At 35.5% G+C, this 21,367-nt stretch overlaps 1 protein-coding gene across 2 annotated transcripts in view; it reads right to left on the bottom strand.

Moving 5' to 3' along the window:
* The window catches only part of ITGBL1 (integrin subunit beta like 1), a 253,169-nt gene that overhangs the window by 16,106 nt on the left and 215,696 nt on the right, over positions 1-21,367 (bottom strand). For both annotated transcript variants that reach the window (XM_045821829.1, XM_045821830.1), the window contains one exon: positions 9,504-9,620. In XM_045821829.1, coding sequence (XP_045677785.1) covers positions 9,504-9,620 — 117 coding nt within the window. The remainder of the gene's footprint in view (positions 1-9,503; positions 9,621-21,367) is intronic.

Genomic DNA, 21,367 nt, shown 5'->3' with positions numbered 1-21,367 from the left:
TCAGTTCCAGTAGTTCCTTGGTGGAATCTTTAGTGTTCTCTATTATACAGTATCATTTTATCTGCAGATCATGGCCATTGTACTTTCTTTCTAATTTGCATGCCTTTTATTTCATCTTCTTGTCTGATTGCTATACCTACAACTTCCAGTACTATGCTGAATAAGAGATGTAAAAGCAGATATCCTTGTCTTTTTCCTGATCTGAAGAGGAATGTTTATAGTTTTTGCCCATTGAGTATGATGCTGGCAGTGGGTTTCTTATACATGGCCTTTATTATGTTTAGATATGATTCCTCTATTCCCACTTTTCTGAGAGTTTTTATCATAAATGAGTGCTGGATTTTATCAATTCCTTTTCCTGCATCTATCGATATGATCATTTTTAAAAAAATCCTTCCTTTTATTTATATAGTGTAGTATATTTTACACAGCAAAGGGAACCATCAACAAAATAAAAAGAATACACACTGAATGGGGTAACATATTTGCTTATATACCTGATAAGCAGTTAATATCCAAATTTTATAAAGAACTTACAAAACTCAACACCAATTCCCCCTGAACAATCCAATTAAAAATGGGCAAAGAATCTGTATAGACACTTCTCCAAAGAGGATATACAGATGGCCAATAGATATATGAAAAGATGCTCAATGTCACTAATCATCAGCTGTATGCAAATTAAAACCACCATGAAATATCACCTCACACTGGTCAGAATGGCTAACATCAATAAATCAACAAGTTCTAGTGAGGATATGAAGAAAAGGGAACATTTTTGCACCATTGGTGGGAATGCAGATTGGTGCAGTCAATGTGGAAAGCAATATGGAGTTACCTCAAAACTTAAAAATGGAACTGCCTTCTGACACAGTGATTCCAGTTTTGAGAATTTATCTGAAGAAACCATAATTCAAAAGAATATAAGCACACTTATGTTCACTACAGCATTATTTACAATCACTACTAAGATTTGAAAGAACCCCAAGTGTCCATCAGTAGAGTGGATAAAACAACCATAGGCCATTTACACAATGGAGTACTACTTGGCCATAAAAAATAAAAATTTTACCATTTTGACAGCATGGATGGACCTGGAGAACATTATGCTAGGTGAAATAAGCCAGAAAGAGAAAGACAAATACCATATGATTTCACTCATATGTGGGATCTAATGAAAAAACTGAACTAACAAAATAGCGACAGACTCAAAGATAGAGAGCAGACTGACAGCTCTGGGTAGGGTTGATGGGGTGGATAGATTGAGCAAAAAAAGGAAAAGGACTCATGGACAGAGACAACAGTGTGGTGATTGCAGAGGGGAGTGGGGAGTGTGGAGGTGAAGAGGTTATATGGGGAATAAATGGTAATGGAAAGCTGCAATGAAAAATAAACTATTAAAACAGAGAAAGAAGTAAAGCAATAAGCAGTCCATTTCTTATTCTCATCCCAAGTATACAGAGTATAGGCCAGAGGGCTCTAATTAAGATTATTTTAGGCTAAAAACAAACACATGTGAGTCAACCTGAAGATATATTTTGTTTGTGAAATATGAAAGTCATTACCACTAAAAACAAGTATATCTTAAGGACTATCACTCAGGAGAAAGCATGTTTGTTTGAGTAGTGACTTATCTGATTTTAAAAATCCATGTATTTATAGTTCATGTAAAATTTTTATTGTTAACAAAGATGTTTTTACAGGGTTCACATATATTTTCATGATAATTAAACATGACTTTCCAATAAGTTAATTAAATGGAGAATGGTCTTCATATTTACTTTCTTTTTGTGAGTGACTTTCAGGATGTAATTTTGGTGTAATCAAAATTGAACTGCTTAAAGTTATGTTCACCTTTAGGTACAATTTCTAATTTATCTTACATTCACCTTCAGTTATAATTTCTAATTTATCCTACCCTGACAGAATTGGCTTAATCATCTTTAGTGTTGTTGTTAAGGAGGTGGATAAACAACACTGGCTATCAGTTTTTCTGTGCCTGCTGATTAGGCAGGTTTATGGATGTTTTTGGTTTTACTATTTGTTGTTTGCTGAAATGCTGCTTTGGAGTAAGGGGCCCACATTTTTCCCTGAACACACTATGGATACAAAGGGTTATAGTTCACCCTTGCATGTGATGGCTCAGTGTCTGGTGGTGAACTGAGAAAATTTCCCAAATTGGTGATTCTCTATTTTGTTTTCCTTTGAAGCTACACTAGAGGGATAATGTCAGTGAATTTCACACACTCATAATACTAAGATTCATTCACCACTGGCTGCTACATGATGGGAGACTAAATGCCTGAAACAAACTAGTTGCCATTCCTTCTATGACACATAGAAATGCCAATTTATACGATGCCAACTTCCTTCCAAAACACTTTGTAACTAGTGCCTCATGATACCTTAAACAGATGGATTCTTTTGTCCTGTTATAGAGGTGGACACTTCAGTCTTTTGCTTTCCATTACATAGATAGGGCATTTATGGCCCACTTATCACATAGTACCAGACACTTTTCATGCTTTATGTCCCTTTCTTACCATAAAGCCAACAGGTGGGCATTATTATCTTTATTGTGCACATGAGTAAACCAAGGCAAAGAGACCAAAATGACTCATCCAAGTTATGACAACTAGTGGGAAATAGAGCCAGAATCCAAATGCTGATCCTTTGAATATAAGGTTCATGTTTATATTGTTCGGGCATTGCCTCACTTGGTTTAAAAGATAATAGTTACTTCTATTCACTTAAATCGTGTGTGAAAAAATGTAGTAGAGTGTACTAATGCACAAACTGAAACAAATTAACATACCATAGAATGTGAGCTTTCTCTACACAAAATATCAAAATATCCAAAGAAGATTAATCTAGATTGAAAAAACTACCTCTCAGAAAAAATGCAAAACCTAGAAGGAAATAAACAAAATTGTATCAGGTATTATTTTTGTATGGTGAATTTATGGGCAATTTTTATTTTGTTCTTTATACTATTTTAGTTTTGTTAAGTGTTGAAAGAACATTAATATAAAAATATTTTATGATGTTCTGATATCTAAATATGAGCAAAGTAAAATAAAAGGAGGTGAAATAATATCTATTATAAGTGATAAATGAGTGAATAGTTTGGAAAAAATCCTTTCCAAGGATGGTTTAAAGAGCAGCTGAGAAAAAGCACTGATGTAAGAAAATGAAATAAATATATTCTTCAACACATCAAATATTTTTTCACCTCTGTGCCTTTCTTCACTTTGCCAGGCCTAAAATCTTCACATTCAATTTTTATACCTCCAAGTATTAGCTATTCGAGGCCCACATCAAATGCTAACTTCAACTTGAAGAATTTTCTGATCTAAAACTGGAATCAATATTGTGTGCACTCCCACACTCTTTAACTTATAATTTATTCAAAAAAGTACATAAGCATTGACTTTTATCCTAAATTTGAGACTACCATAATTTTTCAGAGGGGAAATGTTTTGTTACATGCATGAGAATTCTATAGACTTAAAGAGACAAATGTGATGATGTTTTAATGTAGGTGTTGCAGTATGGAAGAAGTATAAAATAATTTTAGAAAGGCTTTCTAAAGGAGATGATTTGGATGAATGAAAAAAATGATAAAGAACAATTCAGAAGGAGAAGTGAATATAAGGAATAGAATGTCAGGTAAAAGGAACAAAATCATAATACACTTAAATTTCTCCATCTCCTTTGGCCTCTAGGAAAAAACTCATTTTTTTCAACAAATGAGAACAATTAGTCTCAAAAAAAAGTAATCTCCTCCACCCATGCAGTTGCTCAAACCACCAAGATTCATCCTTGATTATACCCTGCTCCTCACTCACATCACTCAATCACGAATTTCTAGAAATGTTGCTTATATGCCCAGGGCAGTGGCAGGGTGTGGCGGTAAGTTTCATAGGTTCAGCTAAGCTTTTAGATTGATGCTTGGCACTAGTCTTCTTAGACAGATTTGGGGCAGGACCTGCATCCTGTCAGCTGGACAGTACTGGGCTTTTCTCTCCATGGGAGTTTGCAGCAATTCATGAGGATAACAACTCAACATGAGCCCTGGCTGGTGTAGCTAAGTGGATTGAGCACAAGCTGAGAACCAAAGCATCGCAGGTTCGATTCCCAGTCAGGGCACATGCCTGGGTTGCAGGCCACGGCCCCCAGCAACCACACATTGATGTTTCTCTCTCTCTCTTTCTCCCTCCCTTCCCTCTCTAAAAATAAATAAATAAAATCTTAAAAAAAAGAATTGGCAAACTCTAAAAAACAAAAACAAAAACAAACAAACAACTCAACGTGAGAGCAGGGGATTATCTTCTCTACAGATAACACTGCTTAGATGCACAGAAATGAGATCCATGTTGCACAATGTTGAGACTTCTCTGGTTTAGAAGAAGCCTCATGCTCCACAGGAGCTAAAACCTTTTTCTAGCAGTTTCTTAGCATAACTTCCAGAAACTCTGCAAACGACATGCCTGTTGGCAGAGTCACAGCACTCATGGAAGCCAAAATCATAGCATTCCCATCAGACATTCATCATCCCTTCCAACGCAGTTGAAATTTATCAATCATAGGTCAGTATATCATGAGCAATGCTTCCTGGTAATATTGGCATATACCATCTGCATCTGTTTCCAGGAAAACATAGCTAAGAGTTTAACAGGTTAGAGTTTTTTGATGCAAGGTAAGGAGTTTTGTTAGCCAATTGTCTATATTGTTTCTAATACTTTCTCTAATATATCTAGTACCTTTTCTACTCTACTAACTTCCATTTAGCTATACCACCCTCATCTCTCACTAGGATTCAACCATATTCACCCACACCTCACAAGCATATCCCAGCAATTTATATTGAATTATTTCACTTGGTGCTCAAAGGTACTTCTTAAATAAAGTGATTGTGTATTGCCTTATATAAACCCCTTCTATAGCTTCCAATCATTCTTTTAGTAAAGTCCCAAATCATTGGTGTGGTTTATAAACCATGTCATGCCCTTTTCCCTTTTGCTTTATAATCTCTAATTATACAGTTTCTCCCTGGTTCACAAATGTTTCTTGAACATATAACTGTCCCAGTGCCCCATGCTCCTTGAAACACACTGTTCTCTGTGACTGCTATCACATCCACATTTCCTCACCTAAATTCTGTGCATCCTATTATTGCCAAGTATGTTGGTGTGATGCCTATCTTTTTAATACATGTAAAGCACATATTATGCATCATACAAACATCACCCAGATACGAAGACATCAGAGAAGACATCCTTAACTCCAGTCTATTAAATTCCACTATTATGCATCTTCCCACTGAACTGGTGCTTCTCCTTTCAGACCACTCACCTCATTGTCATCCCTTTGTCAATGTATGCCTTTCAAGCTTAATTATCAACTGCAATAGATTCACCACTGACTCTCCACTGCTGGCAAATGTCAGGGACCCAATAAATATTTGTTGCATTAATTAATAAATGATTATTTTAACCATGCAAAACCTGAAATTTCCATATAAAATACTTAATTAGAATTTGAAAAGAAGAGTCTGAGGCCAGGGGGAATAATGATAAGAAATCATCTTGGGAGACATTGACCTAAAGATGAGAGTGGAAGAAGCTGAGGTTACTCAAGGGCAACAGATAGCAGGCAGAAATGACATCCAAGAGTCATTTCAAGGGAAATGCCAAGATTTATTGGTAAGCTCTGGGAGATGAGTAAAAATAAGAAATTAAGTGGTTAAAGGAAAAATCTGAAAAAAATGGATGGGGAAGTTTTTCTGAGACCCAGAGAGAAGATAATTTATTGGGGTTTCAGAGTAGAATAACTACAATTCTGTGCTTAAAAGTGCTCATGTAGAATAAGAACTGGAAATCATCAAGGATTTGGGCAACCAGGAATTAACAAACTCAGGGAGAGTTGGTTATGTGGAATAGTTGGTGATATAGCAACTTTCCATGGGTTTGAGATTGAACCCAGAAGAATGCTACCATATAAGTCAGAGGTAATGCTATCAAGCGACCAAAAATATTTAAGGACATGTGTGAATTTGAAGGGCACTGAAGGGCTTTACATGGAATAAGTATTCAATAAGTATTTGCTGATTTGGTTATACTATGTGCTTTCTACATAAAAGGATATTACTAAACAATGAGAGGCTTCTTTATGACAATGGGTATTTTTAAATAGAGTAAGAAATACTGGCATATTTTGACTTGAGGAATACTAATGGCCAGTATTTTCTTAATTTTACTCCTCCCTGCTTGGGCAGATCCACTGCAGAGTAAGAAACACTGAAACTACCTCTGAAATAGATGACAGTCCATTTTGATTTGATAGTTCAATATCAAATCTGAGGAGAAATATCAGAAAGGAGAAATCATCAATGCCATCCAAAATCGAAGGCCAGCCCATCAAAGTTCCAAATACATTGTTGTTACAAAAGGCACAGACAAGCAATTATGGACTTCTGTCATATATCTCATAGAGTTCACAGTAGACCACAGCATAAATTTCTGCCTGAGCTGGTTCTATCTGTCACTCTCTTTACATGTATATAATAATTATGACAATATTTGTGTATATATATGGCACCATGTACCAGGTACTATCCTAACTCATTTAACCTCACAAAACCCTACAAGGTAGCTATCAGTATGATCATCCTTTCATAGATAAAAATGGGGATTATATAAATTGCCTCAAGTCAGGTAGGTAGTAAATGGCATAGATCTATGCCATAAACACACTTAAGTCTATCATCTTAACTACTGTACTATATTGCCATTTTACATTTCTAAATATTAAATTACATTTATATAAATGTTCATGAAAGGCATGGAAACTTGTGATTTCTTTATCAATTGGTTTACTATGTTGTGTACTTTAATAACATTACTACAGGTTCAAATATGTTAATTAATGACATGTTTCTTGTATGTTCATCACAGGAAATAGCTAAGACATAAACAAAATTCAAAACTATAATAGTTAGGGCTCATATAATTCCCTCTATGAAGAAATGCACAGAAAAGAGAATAATTAAAATCACAGTACCTTTATTATCTGTTGTTAAGAAAAAATCACAGTATGAGGCCAAGTGCAAAGCTAAAGTGGGAAGTGATATTTCTAGTGAGGTTTAAGGTGAATATAGTGAATCCTCATTATTCACAGATCCTGTGTTTGAGAATTTTCTTACTCCCTAAAATATATTTGTAATAAATACTTGTGAAGCTTTCCAGAACATTTGAGAATACAGGCAGACTGGCAAAAAAAAAAAAAAATGAGTTGACTAGGTTTTACTTTCCAAGCCAAGGTCAAAGAAGGTCATACTCTGCCTTCTGTTTCAGCTCTAAAGCTGTAAAATAGTATCTTTTTTGCAGTATATTAAGTGTCATGTTTTTAACATTTTTGTGAATTTTGTTAGTGATTTTAGTGTTTAAGATAGACCCTAACTATAGTGCTGAAGTGCTGTCTAGTGTTCCTGAATACAAGAAGGCTGTAATGTGCTTATGGAGAAAATATGTCACATAATCTTTGTTTAGGTGTGAGTTATAGGGCTTTTGACCATGAGTTCAATGTTAATGAGTCAAGTAAATATTACACAAGATATCTCTGAACAGAACACATAAAGCAAGCTTGTGTATTATTGATCTATTCATGAAAATGTTGTGACTAGAGGAAGGGCCTTACTCTTCTTTTTCCCATAGGAGCAGTGATTCAGTATCCACTAATTCACTTTTCATGATGACTTTATAGACTGTAACTACCACAAATGGTAATAGTTGGCTATGTTTGGGGCCTATATTGTTGAGTAATACTAAACAGAGTGTCCATGTGGATTGTAAATTTTATGTAGCTTTTCTAGCTGTATGTTCTTTAGGATACACATGAGCATGAGGATATTTCACCATCTCTCTCCCAGAACTCTCTCTCTAAACAATAGGACTAACCATCACAAGGAGAGATTAAGAAGTAAGTAACAAGGAAAGCAAGTAACCTACTTCCTGGAATGTTAAAGGATATATTGACGTAACAGATTTCTACAATATCAACCAATTCAACCAAGTCACCAAAGTAGGTGGGCAGGGAGACCAATGTGAGGTAGACACTGCATGTCAGAGAAAATGGTAATGATGATAAAAGACATGTATATGGTTTTCTTAGGTGTCAGACAGACTTTATATATAGCATTGTGAGAATTAAATGAGTCAATACAGATAATGTCCTTAATAAAAAGATTATTCTCTGCTTAGATATTTCTGGTAAGTAATACCATTGAAGGAACAATCTAAACTAACAGTAATGTTGAGGTAAAGTCAAAAGAGTTTAATGTCACTCTAGGGAAAACTGTGATATAGGGAAAGATATGTGAACCGAACATCAAGTGCTCAAATCCTGGGTCTGCCACTTTTTAGCTATGGGACATTAACAGCACAAGCCTCACTCACTTTTCCACTTGTATGATGAAAAAAGCAGGAGAAACTGCTTAAGGTGGCTGACATGAGGACTGCATGAGATAAATCACCTGACACAATAGTCATTAAAAAGGGCCTTTCCCTTGGATCTCAAAGAAAAGAAATAAAAAGCTTTTGGTCAAATTCCAAGTGTTTACAGTTAGTTAGAGAGAAAATAGATAGATACATATGAATATTAGATAGATGATAGCAATAGTGTCCCTGCATTTCATAAATTATACTTTCATTTTGTTCTTTCCACTAAAGTGCTCAATAGCATTATGATAATTATCTTGAAAAGGTGTAGCTATTATATATTCTTTTAGTCTGAGTTTACATCCAGTTCAACTCAAGTACTGGAAACCTGGAAGGAGCTGTAATCAGCATGGATCATCTCTACAATATCAGATGTTATAAGACCAAACTAAGAGAATAATAATATTGACTCCCACTCCCTCTCCTGGATGAAGGAAGATCAGGTAAAAACTGTCAGCCTTCTACCTCTGGGACTCTGTCTGGCTGTGTTACGTTTACTGACCACCTGCTATCAACCCCATTCTTTCTTTGTACACTTTTATTTTTTTTAAATGAATCCTCATCCAAGGATATTTTAATTGTTTTTTTTAGAGAGAGAGAAAGGGAGAGAGAGAAAGAGAGGGGAACACTGATGTGAGAGAGAAACATCAATTGGTTGCCTCCCATATGCACCCTGACCAGGCATCAAACCTGCAACCTAGGTATGTGCCTTGACCAAAATCAAACCTGTAACATTTTGGTGTACAGAATGATGCTCCAACCAACTGAGTCACCCAGCCAGGGCTCTTGGCACAGTTTCTTACTTTCAATAAGCTGTTATTTGGGTCTCAGAGTCCAAGAACATAAAGGTCATTACAAATGTAACTATAATGTTTTTAAGTCTGATTGTGTATTAATTTCTGTTTAATTTCTTTTAATGGAATTTTAAAAAAAGGGAATAGGTAGAATAAGAAAGACAGGTGAAGCAAGTTGCATGCAGTAGCAGAAAGCTGTTAATTTGCTCACCTCCACAGACTACACTGTTGAGGTCTTCACAGCGGCGATCATCACACTCACACGTCTTCCCATATACCCTGCGATCTCCTGGTGGGTAGCAAGTGCATTTGCCACATTCACATTTACCTACAAAACACAAAGAGAGAGCACATTCACTATGAGACTCACAGAACCAGCGAGGTTTTCAAAGGGAACAACCACACTATTAAACCCAGACCTCCTGTACCAGTTCTAGGCTGCGCCTACCTATTGCTACCTATTGTACAGCAAATAACTTTTCTTACCTGCCAACAATAAGTTGAAGATCAAACACAAAAGCCAAGGTGGTTGAGAGTGAAAGTGACAATTGCTGGCTCAGAAGTCCTTCACATTTACTACTTTCTACCTTTTTGTTTCATTCATCTTTGAAGATTAATTCAGTTATTTAAACACTGTATATTTTATATTCAACTTAGTTTTGTGAAACCGTTGAATGTAACTGAATCAATTTTATATATTTTGACATAATTTAGCATAATGTGGTCATTTAAAAAATATTTTTATTTTAGGTGTATCTACCACATAAAGAAAAAATGTTCATTTGTATATTACAACATGATATTTTAGTGATTATTTGGCATCAGTTTTATAGTTTATAAAACACACTTTAACATAGAACATATATCAAGACATATGACCTAAGTATCTTTGTCATTCTTGACTTAAAAATTAAAAGTATAAACAATTTTTGGAATGAGTTTTTTTCACAGGTTTGGAAATTACTTATTATCATTATGACTTTCATCATAATTTTTTGAGCTGTACCTATGTGTCAAACATTATAATTCTTTTAATTCCACCATTTTGCTTTCATAATACCACTCATTGACTAGAATTAAAGCTATCATTTTACTAAACAGGAAATGAATGCATACTGAGGCCAAGTTACTTTCCGTGGTAATTCAGCTCAAAAGGGACAGATTTAAATTTATACCCATTCTCATTCATCTTAAAGTGTGAACATATAATTATTGAGCCATATCACACCTTAATAAACTCATAACACAGCACCAGAGGACTATATGAAAAAGTACATTATTTTTGTTTGAGGAATTTGTGCTGGTTTGCCAAAAATTCAGCTGGGTGACTACTGCGAGACATCTGTTACTCTCTGTCATTAGCCCAACCATCATAATTACACACCCACTGAAATGATTATGAGATGTTTCAGGGCTGACCCCACAATGCTGTTAGTCATTCTGTTGCTGCATTTGTATCTTGGTAAAGAAATTCTGAGTTTGTAGATGATGGAAGAAAGGAAAATTAGTATTTAGAATCATACAATTTCAGAGCTGTAAATCCCAGTAATTAGAGATCATCTAATGCAGTGATTCATCGTCTTTTCTGGCAAAAGTGTTGGGGTCATGATCCCTTTGAGAAGCTGGTGAAAGACTGTTGTACTGGCTGCCAGTCTCTCTTTCTACTTGGAGGCAGTTTCAAATTCAGCAGAAGACAGAGCCCCTTTTCTGGCCCAATGGCATTCCCTCTTCCTATGACCTGGCAGACAAAACAGGGATACACCAGACACTCTTGGCAAGGCTTTGATTTTTCAGAGTGACTGCAAAGGCACAGGGTCTATGCAACAGCATAGTGTGGGTGTCCAGGAGCAATGGAACTTGGCACACAGTGGCTGGAGTTCAAAAGTGATGTTAGAAGGAGCTGGTTCTTGTCAGTACCTTGCTTCCTTGGTGTGCTGCATGAGCTGTTTGTCCAAGATTGCATTCTGAACCTAAACACTTCTAATAAAATCCTTTCTCATGCCAGTTAATAAAGTTGGTTTCCTTTGTTTGCAATCCAGAACTCTAACTGGTAGCGCTCAGATGTCTCCTGGAAAAATATACCATCACACATTTATTTTCTTGTAAAATGTCAGGGAGATACATGACTTACTGCAATTTATTTAATAGATGAGGAAACTCAATCATGCTGAGGCTAAATAATTTGCCTAAGGCCAGAGAAGTAGACATTAGAGTGTCAGTGCTAGAACCCAGATATTCTGAGCCGGTATGCATAAACGTGCTAACCTTACCATGGGTAGATGTGTGAATAACAATAATTATCCAGACTGTGGAGACAAAGACACAAATCCTAGAACTATTAGCAGTGTGGCTTGGTACAGTTAAATAGTCTTTCATGGATAGATGTCAGAAATATCAATCACATTACTTCTTGGAGGTAATAATACAGTCCCAGTTACCAAAACATCAATTTTTAAGTTTGAGAGTATATGTATTTATGGTGACAATTTTACTAACATTGTAAGGTATACAGGAAGTTTTCTGATATATATGATTGGTTTATGTGTTTCTCTGGAAAGAATAAAGTAAATATTGACACATATGTTCAAATATCTGCATTTCATTATTTTTACAATGGGTAGTTTCTGTCTTGCATTTCTTCCATAAAGTTGGATAGTGTTAATATTCAATACTAGGTGCATTATTTTTCTGATAAATTATAATTAATGTATATTTTTCAGCTATAAGAGAATAATTAACCGTACTGAAATTATTTTTGTTGGAGTTTTAAAATGACACATTAAGGAAACCAATACCTGAATTAACTTTATAGATGTAGCCTTAATACAGTTTATAGGATATAGTAGCTTCTGATGGAAAAGGAAAAAACAATACATAAAGAAAAAATAATTTATTGAAGTGTAAAGAAAATTACATTCTACATGCAGTCCACATTTTAAAGTGTATTATTTTGCTGCCTCAGTTCACAATTTCAGTCCAGTCACTACCACGACATATACATTCCAGGTGAGTATCTACTCATCCTTCAAGATCCAAAGTAAAGATTCAGAAGATGGTAGGAGGTAGGTGGGAATAGAGCCCAGTTCCCACCAGCTGGAACACCTAGCTGATTCAGGAACAGAGTGAACAGCCAACAGAATCCCAGTTAATATGAAGTTCGGAGGCCAAAAATTGCAGAAGACATTGAAAAACAGACAGTGAAGAGATTGTGCTGGGATGTTAAGGTCCCTGGGTTCTGCTCTGGGACTAAGGCACCTGCAGCCCCCCACCCAGCTCCTGCCACAGCATATGGGAGGAGAGTTAGATCACTAGCTCCCTCCCCCACCAGAGCAGGAAGGGCAGCCCCTCAACAGGAGGGACCTGGATGCTGAAAGTTGCTGGGGGGGATAGAGATGAAGTAGGAGACACACAGAGGCAATACACATCCTCTTGGTCTGTGGACACCGGCACCAGAGAAATGGAGGAGCCAGGTGACACCTGGAAAGGGAAGAGTTGGGCTGTGTGTGATCCTGACTCAGACAGCCTCCTGATCAGTTGAAAAGTTGGGCTGTGTGAAATGCTGTGCACTTGTTAAGAACCATGGGCAGCTGCTTTGCAAGGAACTCTGGAGCAGCAGCTGGTTCTTTCTCAGGGTGATTTCAGCTCTGCACATCCAGAGGCTGAGTGGGCCAGTGGAATTGAGCATCTGGCTTGCCTTGTGCTGGGTGCCCAGAGGCTGAGTGGCCGAGTGGAACCACACACCCAGCTTGTCTTGCACTGTGCACAGCTGAATGGTTGATTTGAGCCTGGCAGCTCATAGAGGACCTGGGCCAGAGGCCGAGAAACTGTGAATATTGTGGTGCAGACCTGGTCCCCATCCTCACAAAACCATAGAAAGGGAGAAAGACCAAACCCAGCCCCCGTCTTCCTGTTGCAACTAGGAAGACCAGCAGAACTTCCTGAACAGGTTTAAAATCAGCAGGATGCTTATTATTTTTTTTATTTTAGTTACTCTCTCTTTTTTTCCCCTTTTTTTCTTCCCCCAAGTGAGACAATAAGACTTGGAGTTGTGAAGGGCCCAGAGACAGATCCAAAGGGGGAGGACAAGGCTAAAGCCAAAAACTGAGAAACAGACAAATGTCACTTTGCTATCCCAAGGAACTGGCATGTTATTGTTTATGTGTATTTATTATTATTATTATTATTACTATTATTATTTGATTATTTTTTTAAATTTTAATTGTTCAAGTACAGTTTTATGTCTTTTACTCCCATCCTAGCCCACCCACCCAGCCCTCCCCACCTCCCTCCCATTTCCACCTGCTCTAACTTTTGTCCATGTGCCCTTTATACTTATTCCTATAGACCCTCCCTCTTTTCCCCTAAAATTCCCCTGAAATTCTCTCCCCTCACCCCTCTGATTACCACTTTCATTTTATTAGTATTTTTTAAATTTCTCTTCCTTATGTTTAATTTTCCTTGTTTTTATTTCTCTGTTTAATTGCATTGTTTGACTGGTTTTCTTTATTCTCTCTTTATTGTATTTTAATTTTCCTTCTTTCACTTCACTTGTGTTCCAATAACACACAACTCTTATTTTTAAATTTTTTTAAAGATTTTATTTATTTATTCTTAGAGAGAGAAGGAAGGGAGATAGAGAGAGAGAAACATCAATGTGCAGTTGCTGGGGGTTATGGCCTGCAACCCAGGCATGTACCCTGGCTGGGAATCGAACCTGCGACACTTTGGTTCGCAGCCCGCGCCCAATCCACTGAGCTACGCCAGCCAGGGCTACAACTCTTGATTGTGTACTTTGTATTCTGTTTATCCAAATCATATATTTCCTGTCATATTATTGTTGTTCCAGTACTATTGTAAATAATTGTTGTCCCATACAATTGTACATACTACATAGCAACCCTCCATGATCTCAGCTCACTTCAATTTAATCCTGAACATAATTATTATTACAGTTGAATCTTTTCTTTCTGAGACTACGCCTAATTTCTATCCTTTACTCTCACTATATATCATCATCTAACCTTGCACAAGTGTTCTGTTTTCTGCATTCAGCTCACAATCCTCCTCCCCTCTAACAAGAGTCTTATCTCTCTTTCACCTTTTATAAAAAGTGGCTAGTTGGGTGAAATATCACAGTTAATGGCGTACTTATCCAAAGAATCTCCTATCTCTTCTTTACTTCCTAGTACTTTAAACACCATAAAATACTCCACTGCTGTCTTAAGCCATTTTGCCTACCCTCTGCCACTGATTGTGTACAAGAATAGGTGGGAGCTGCAAATGACAGTATACCTGCTAAAGGAGAAAAACCACCAACAGAGGAACCAGAAGGTAAAAACTCAAGTAAAACAGAAGAGACCACACAAACAGAAGAAAGGGCAAACCTAGAGTGTCAGGACAAGGAGATCAAAGAGAAACACCACTGACCCCACAGAATTCCTACCATAGAAGTTCACCCTACAAAGATAACTAGCAAAAGGAAACATCATGAAAATCAGAAACAAACAAAAAGAATCACCTAAAATAGGGAGACAAAGAAAGAACATACAATCAAAAGGAATGGAACACTCCCAACTAGAAGACTAAACGAAATGGAGGAAGCCAAACTATCAGATATAGAATTCCAAATAACGGTTATGAAGATGCTAAAAAAATCATACACAATTACAAGCAAGTGAGTGAGAACTACATCGGCATCAAAAAGAAAATAGAAACAACAAACAAAAATCTGAAAGAAATGAACAATAAAATCTCAGAAATAAAAAAAACATATGGAGGAAGCAGAATCAAATCAGCAAGTTGGAGGACAAGGTAGAGAAAAACACCCAGATAGAGCAAGAAAAGGAAAAGAGACTCAGAAAGAATGAACAGGTGGTAAGGGAACTGGAACAAAATATGAAACAGAACAATATCCATAGAACAGGGATACCAGAAGGAGAAGAAAAGCAAGGGATAGAAAACTTTTTTGAAAAAGTAACAATGGAAAACTCCCCCAATTTGATGAGAGAAAAAGGCACACAAATCCAGGAAACACAGAGAGTCCCAATCAGGTGGAACCCAAAGAGGCCCACTTCAAGACACATCATACTTAAAATGGCAAAATTCCAAGACAAAGAGAGAATCTTAAAGGCAGCAAGGGGAAACAGGAGTAACATACAAGGGAGCCTCAAGACTAGCAGCTGACTTCTCAATGGAAACCTTCCAAGGAAGAGATTGGCAAGAAATATTCCAAGTAATGAAAACCAGAGACTTGCAACCAAGATTACTCTACCCAGCAAGGCTCTGAATTAAAATGGAAGGCCAAATAAGGAGTTTCCAAGACAAAAGAAATTTAAAAGAATACACCTCCACCAAACCAGCTCTGCAAGAGATGCTAAAGGGACTGCTCTAAGAAAAGGAAGGAAGAGTGAGGAAGAGAGGAACACAGGTACCAAAAAATGGCAATGAATAAGTATATATCAATAATAACCTAAAACATATACAAATTCAATGCTGCAATCAAAAGACATAGATTAGCTCAATAGATAAGAAAACATGACCCACATATATGCTGCCTAAAAAAGACCTACCTCAGAACAAAACACCTACAGAGACTGAAAGTGAAGAGCTGGAAACAAACATTCCAAGCAAATAGGGGAAAAAAGGTGGGGTAGCAATACTCATATCAGACAAAATAGATTTAAAACAAAGGGTCATAAAAAAAGACCCAGAAGGTCACTTCATAATACTCAAGGAAAGAATCCATCAAGAAGACATAAACTTTGTAAATATATATGCACCCAACATAGGACCACCCAAATACATAGAGAACATCTTAGAGCACTTCAAGAAAGATATTGATAGCAACACAATTGTAGTAGGGAATTTCAACACTTCACTGTCAAAAATTGAAAGATCTTCCAAAGAAATGTCAACAAAAATACTGTGGCATTGAACAATGTCCTAGATCAAGTGGACCTAACTCATATACATAGAACCTTTCATCTGAAAGAAACAAAACACACACTCTATTCAAATGTACATGGAACATTTTCAAACATAGACCACATGATAGAATACAAAACAAGCCTCAAAAAAATCAAGAAAATTGAAATCATATCAAGCATTTCCTCTGACCACAAGGGACTGAAACTATAAACCAACCTCAAGGAAAAAACTCAAAAACATTTAAACTCATAGAGATTGAATAGCATGCTATTAAACAATGAATGGGTCAAGAATGAGATCAAGGAAGAAATCAAAAAGTTTCTGGAAACAAATGAACATGAACTCACAGCAGTCCAAAACTTATGGGGCACAGCAAAGGCAGTCCTGAGAGGTAAGTTCATAGCAATATAGGCTTACCTAAAAAAGATAGAAACATTTCAAATAAAATACCTAACCCTACCTAAAAGAACTTGAGAAACAACAAAGACAGCCTAGACCAAGTAGAAGAAGGGAAATAACCAAGATCAGAGCAGAAATAAATGCTATTGAGAATAAAAGCAAAATTCTAAGGATCAATAAATCCAGGAGCTGGTCCCTTGAAAAGATAAACAATATTTACAAGCCATTAAGCAGACTCATCAAGAAAAAAAGAGGAACCACATAAGCCCAATCATAAATGAAAGAGGAGAGATTACAACTGATACCACAAAATATAAAAGATGGTAAGAAATTATTACAAAGAATTACATGCCAAGAAATTTGGAGACCTAGGGGAAATGAACAAATTTCTAGAAATATATAATCTTCCAAAACTCAATGAAGAAGAAGCAGAAAGCCTGAACAGACCAATAACCTGTGACAAAATTGAAGCAGTAATCAAAAAACTCCAAACACAGAAAAGCCCTAGACTGGATGCTATCACAGGAGAATTTTACAAAGCATTTAAGGAAGAGCTAAACCCTATCCTTCACAGATTATTACAGAAAATCCAAGAAGATGGAAGACTCCCACTCTTTTTATGAGGATCTATTCTTGAGTAAGAACATATATGTGTTTTCTCTTTTGTGTGTTGGGAGTTTTTTTATTACTGTTTCAATTTCTTTTGCTGTTATTGGTTTGTTCAGGCTTTCTGCTTCTTTGGTGGGACTGCAGACTGGTACAACCACTATGGAAAACAGTATGGAGCTTCCTCAGAAAACTAAAAATGGATCTGCCTTTTGACCCTGCAATTCCATTGCTAGGACTATATCCTAAGAACACTAAAACACCAATACAAAGGAACCTTTGCACCCCAATGTTCATAGCAGCACAATTTACAATAGCTAGGTGCTGGGAGCAACCTAGGTGCCCATCAGTAAATGAATGGATCAAAAAACTATGGTACATTTACACAATGGAATTTTATGCAGCAGAAAGAAAGAAGGAGCTCCTACCCTTTGAAACAGTTTGGATGGAGCTGGAAAGCATTATGCTAAGCGAAACAAGCCAGGCACTGAAAGACAAATACCATATGATCTCACCTTTAACTGAAACCTAAACAACAAAACAAAGAAACAAGCAAAATATAACCAAAGACACTGAAATAGAGGACAGACTGACATTAACCAGAGGGGAGAGAAGAGGGTATTTCAGAGGAGAATGGGAAGGGTTTACAGGAACAAATTTAAAGGACACAAGGACAAAAACTAGGTGGAGGGTGGTAATGGGAGGGAAGTGGGGAGGGTTGGGTGGGTGGGCTGGAATGGGAGTAAAAGGGAGAAAACTGTACTTGAACAATGATTAAAATAAAATAAAATTAAAATTAAAAAATAAAAATAAAAAATAAAAGTCTTCTTTAAAAAAGAGAATAGATCCAATCAAGTCCAATGAACCTTGAAAACTGAATTGTTTTAATCATTTTCTTATTCATTCAACAAACAGTTTTTGAATATCTACTATTGGTAAAGTATTGTGCTAGATGCTGAAGATACAGTTAAGTAGCACATTAAAAAATTGAATAGTAGAGGGAATAAAAGCAAAATACATGAGTACATACACCCTATAGGATTAGAGAAGTTCCCTGGCAAAAGTCACCTGGGCATGCAAAGAGGAAGGGAAATACATTTTACAGCATGGATACAACTAAAAGCATAAGTTCTGATTTTAAATAAATCTGGATTTTAAACTTGGCACTTCTACTGTTAAATGTATTTTCCTGGAAGTGTAAGTAAAACCCCATTTATCATGGTTGCATGATGGGAATACAATACTAATAATACAGGATTATGGTAAAGGCTAAATACAATGCATATAAAGTACATAGAACAGAGTTTGCCACAGTGATGTTTAACAAGCAATAGATATCATTTATATTTTGTGATAAAAACATGTTGGAGGCTTGGATTTTAATTGCTCACATAAAATTTATACCTCTCTTATCTCATTGCATTTCTCTAAAACACAACTGTATTTCCTGATCCAGTCTGTGGTTGTTTAAGAGGAGCACAATATCATCAAATGCACCTGCCAGCCGGGTAAAAGCAGGAACACTCCATGACTGTTCTTTCGCTTTTACCAAGTGTGGTAAAAGCCACACTTGCAGTACATAATCAATAGTTGGAGAGTAATTAGTCTCATCTAAAACAGAAATTAGCACTTCACTAACACAGTCCTCCTTTACCTAAAATAATAGGTTTACCAAAGCAACCAGACTGCACTAGAAAAAGCTGCTGCCAAATGCATCCTAAATTCTCTTGAAATTTCTATAAGAAGAAATTAAACACATGAGTACAATAATATTCTATACAATTTCATCTAAGTCCAAATATTTTTGTGAGAATAAAGTAATCTCGTGTCAGACAATTGAAAGTGAAGAGGTACCTTTCACCTTTATTTCAAAATGAGCAATAAGACTTATAAGTTAAGCCACATTGACATTACAATTACTAGTGAAGGAAGAATTGCTCATGACTTTTAAAAACATAGATAAATGTCAATTCTTCTGCTTGTGTTTCCTTAGTAAAAAAGTAGTAATCAATCATGAGCCATGTGTGGCAAATATACATTTCAGCAAATATTTTACTAAGATCCTTTTTTGTTGTCTGCTCTAGAATGTCTAAATTGAAAATGGAACATGGGAGCACAGGTCTTACTTTCCCCTAAAGGTTTTCCAAGGTATCAAGCAAATTATCACAGAGGGGCCAATTATTAGGCCTCTAAGTTAGATTATCTCATTATTTCAACCTTAAGACAGCTTCCAAAATAAGAACTATAATTGCTTGATTCATTTTATTCTAACTATAAATTAGGTAAATATAGGTAGCAATATCATGCTATAATTAGGTGGCAATAAAATTAGGTAGTAATAATCACTCATTTACCAATTCAGAAATTAATTGGTGACAGGTTCAAGGTTAAAAAAGTCAATAAATGACTAAAGTAAGAAATGTGAAGGTTAAGTAATTAATCAACATGGCCCATCATGAAGTGGGCAAGATCAATTAGAATAAGAATCTCCTTCATCGCTAGTAAACCCATTGACTGGACAGTGGGTGGTACTGTGCTTCAGAAAAAAAGAAGTCTTAGGATCCTGCAATATAAATTTTATCACACATGAACCAATTCTTGATATTGACTTTAATGATTCCATCCTATTATAGTTCAAGAATAAACATATGCAACTGTAATTCACCATGAAAGACTCTATGGGATAAATAGCAAAGGACTGACATGGGAAATAAATGCTATTCACCAGTGAAAGAAAGTGTTCTCAGTGATGTAATTATAGAAATGGTTCTATAAAATTTTTCTTGAGATGAATTTTATTTGGGGTGGAATCAGGCCTAATCACTTTTAAATTCTTGGCTTCTGTTACTTTTTAAAAATTCAAAAGTATGAGTGAATATATCACTTGCTTAATACAAATTTAAGGAGTGCTAATTAAGTTGATTTGAAAAAAGTGTAGGTTTTCTTCTCACATCATGGATAATTAGTAAATTATTTTTAAATTACAATGTAATTTAAAATGTAATCCATATAACAATAAATATTTTCCATCAGTAAGCCAATCTTTTACAATAAGAAAAATTACTTTATAAAGTAATATTTTCTACTGATAATTTATTTATTATATTTTGTTTCTAAATTTACCAGTGCTGATTTCCCCAAAACATAGAGTACTAGAAAAAATATTGTGTACATACATAAGTGTATACATACATGAGAATGTAGATGCATATATACATTTAAATTTGGAGATGATGAAACCATCTGAGCAACTTATCCTCCAATTGTTCATGTATAAAAAGTTCTTTGTACTATACTTGTCTTTTAAACTTAAAATTATTTCAAAATAAAAAATATTTTAAAATTATAAAATATATAAGTAAGTGTCTAGACATATTTATCAATATGAAACTAAATGTTTTTAAAAAATTATGGTCTTTAAATTATGCAAACAACTACCTCCATATTTTACACTCAGTTTTAGAAAATATTCTTTAACATTATATTTAGAATTTAAGTCATTTTTTTCAGTAAAGTTGTGTCAAACATATGCAGAGCTTGAAGTTGTACAGCCAAAAATGCTAAAAATTCAATAAACTTAAAATTTAAGATTATAATTAACTTGCTTTAGTATTGCCATTTTATTAGCACAGTTAGCATAATCAGGGTTAACAGGTAAGAGCTGCAGGGAAAGAGTTTAATATATTGCAATAAATAGCATTCTACCCATTGGAGAACTTCTTAAGGGAAGGTACTGCTATGGTAGGTAGTAAGCTCCCATCACTGAAGAAAATGAAGACAAGAAGATAGTCCTTGACAAGAGTTAAGAGTCTGTGCTCTGGACTTGGAAAGACATGAGAAGAATGTAATATCTACCACTTATAGGCCCTATAATCTTAGGAAACAATTAAACTACTGTATTTAAAAAATTTGAAATTAGGAAAACCTACTTTATAAGAACTTTCAAAGAAACTGCAATAAGAATTTATATTTTAAGTATTATTGTTTGAATTTCCTAAGTAACACTATGATATTTGTTTGTGGCACAGTATTTAAACATTTAAAAAATAAATAAATATGGAACTTAAGGAGTAAAAGATTTCCAAAAATAGACTCACATATTTAATAATTTTATGTTTTTGATATAACTGGAAGTAGTATGTC

Source organism: Phyllostomus hastatus, unplaced genomic scaffold (genome assembly GCF_019186645.2).
Source record: "Phyllostomus hastatus isolate PE091 unplaced genomic scaffold, TTU_PhHast_1.1 phas_scaffold_46, whole genome shotgun sequence".
NCBI lineage: Eukaryota > Metazoa > Chordata > Mammalia > Chiroptera > Phyllostomidae > Phyllostomus > Phyllostomus hastatus.
The sequence above is the reverse complement of the archived record's forward strand: the minus strand, read 5'-3'. Positions and strand labels throughout refer to the sequence as shown.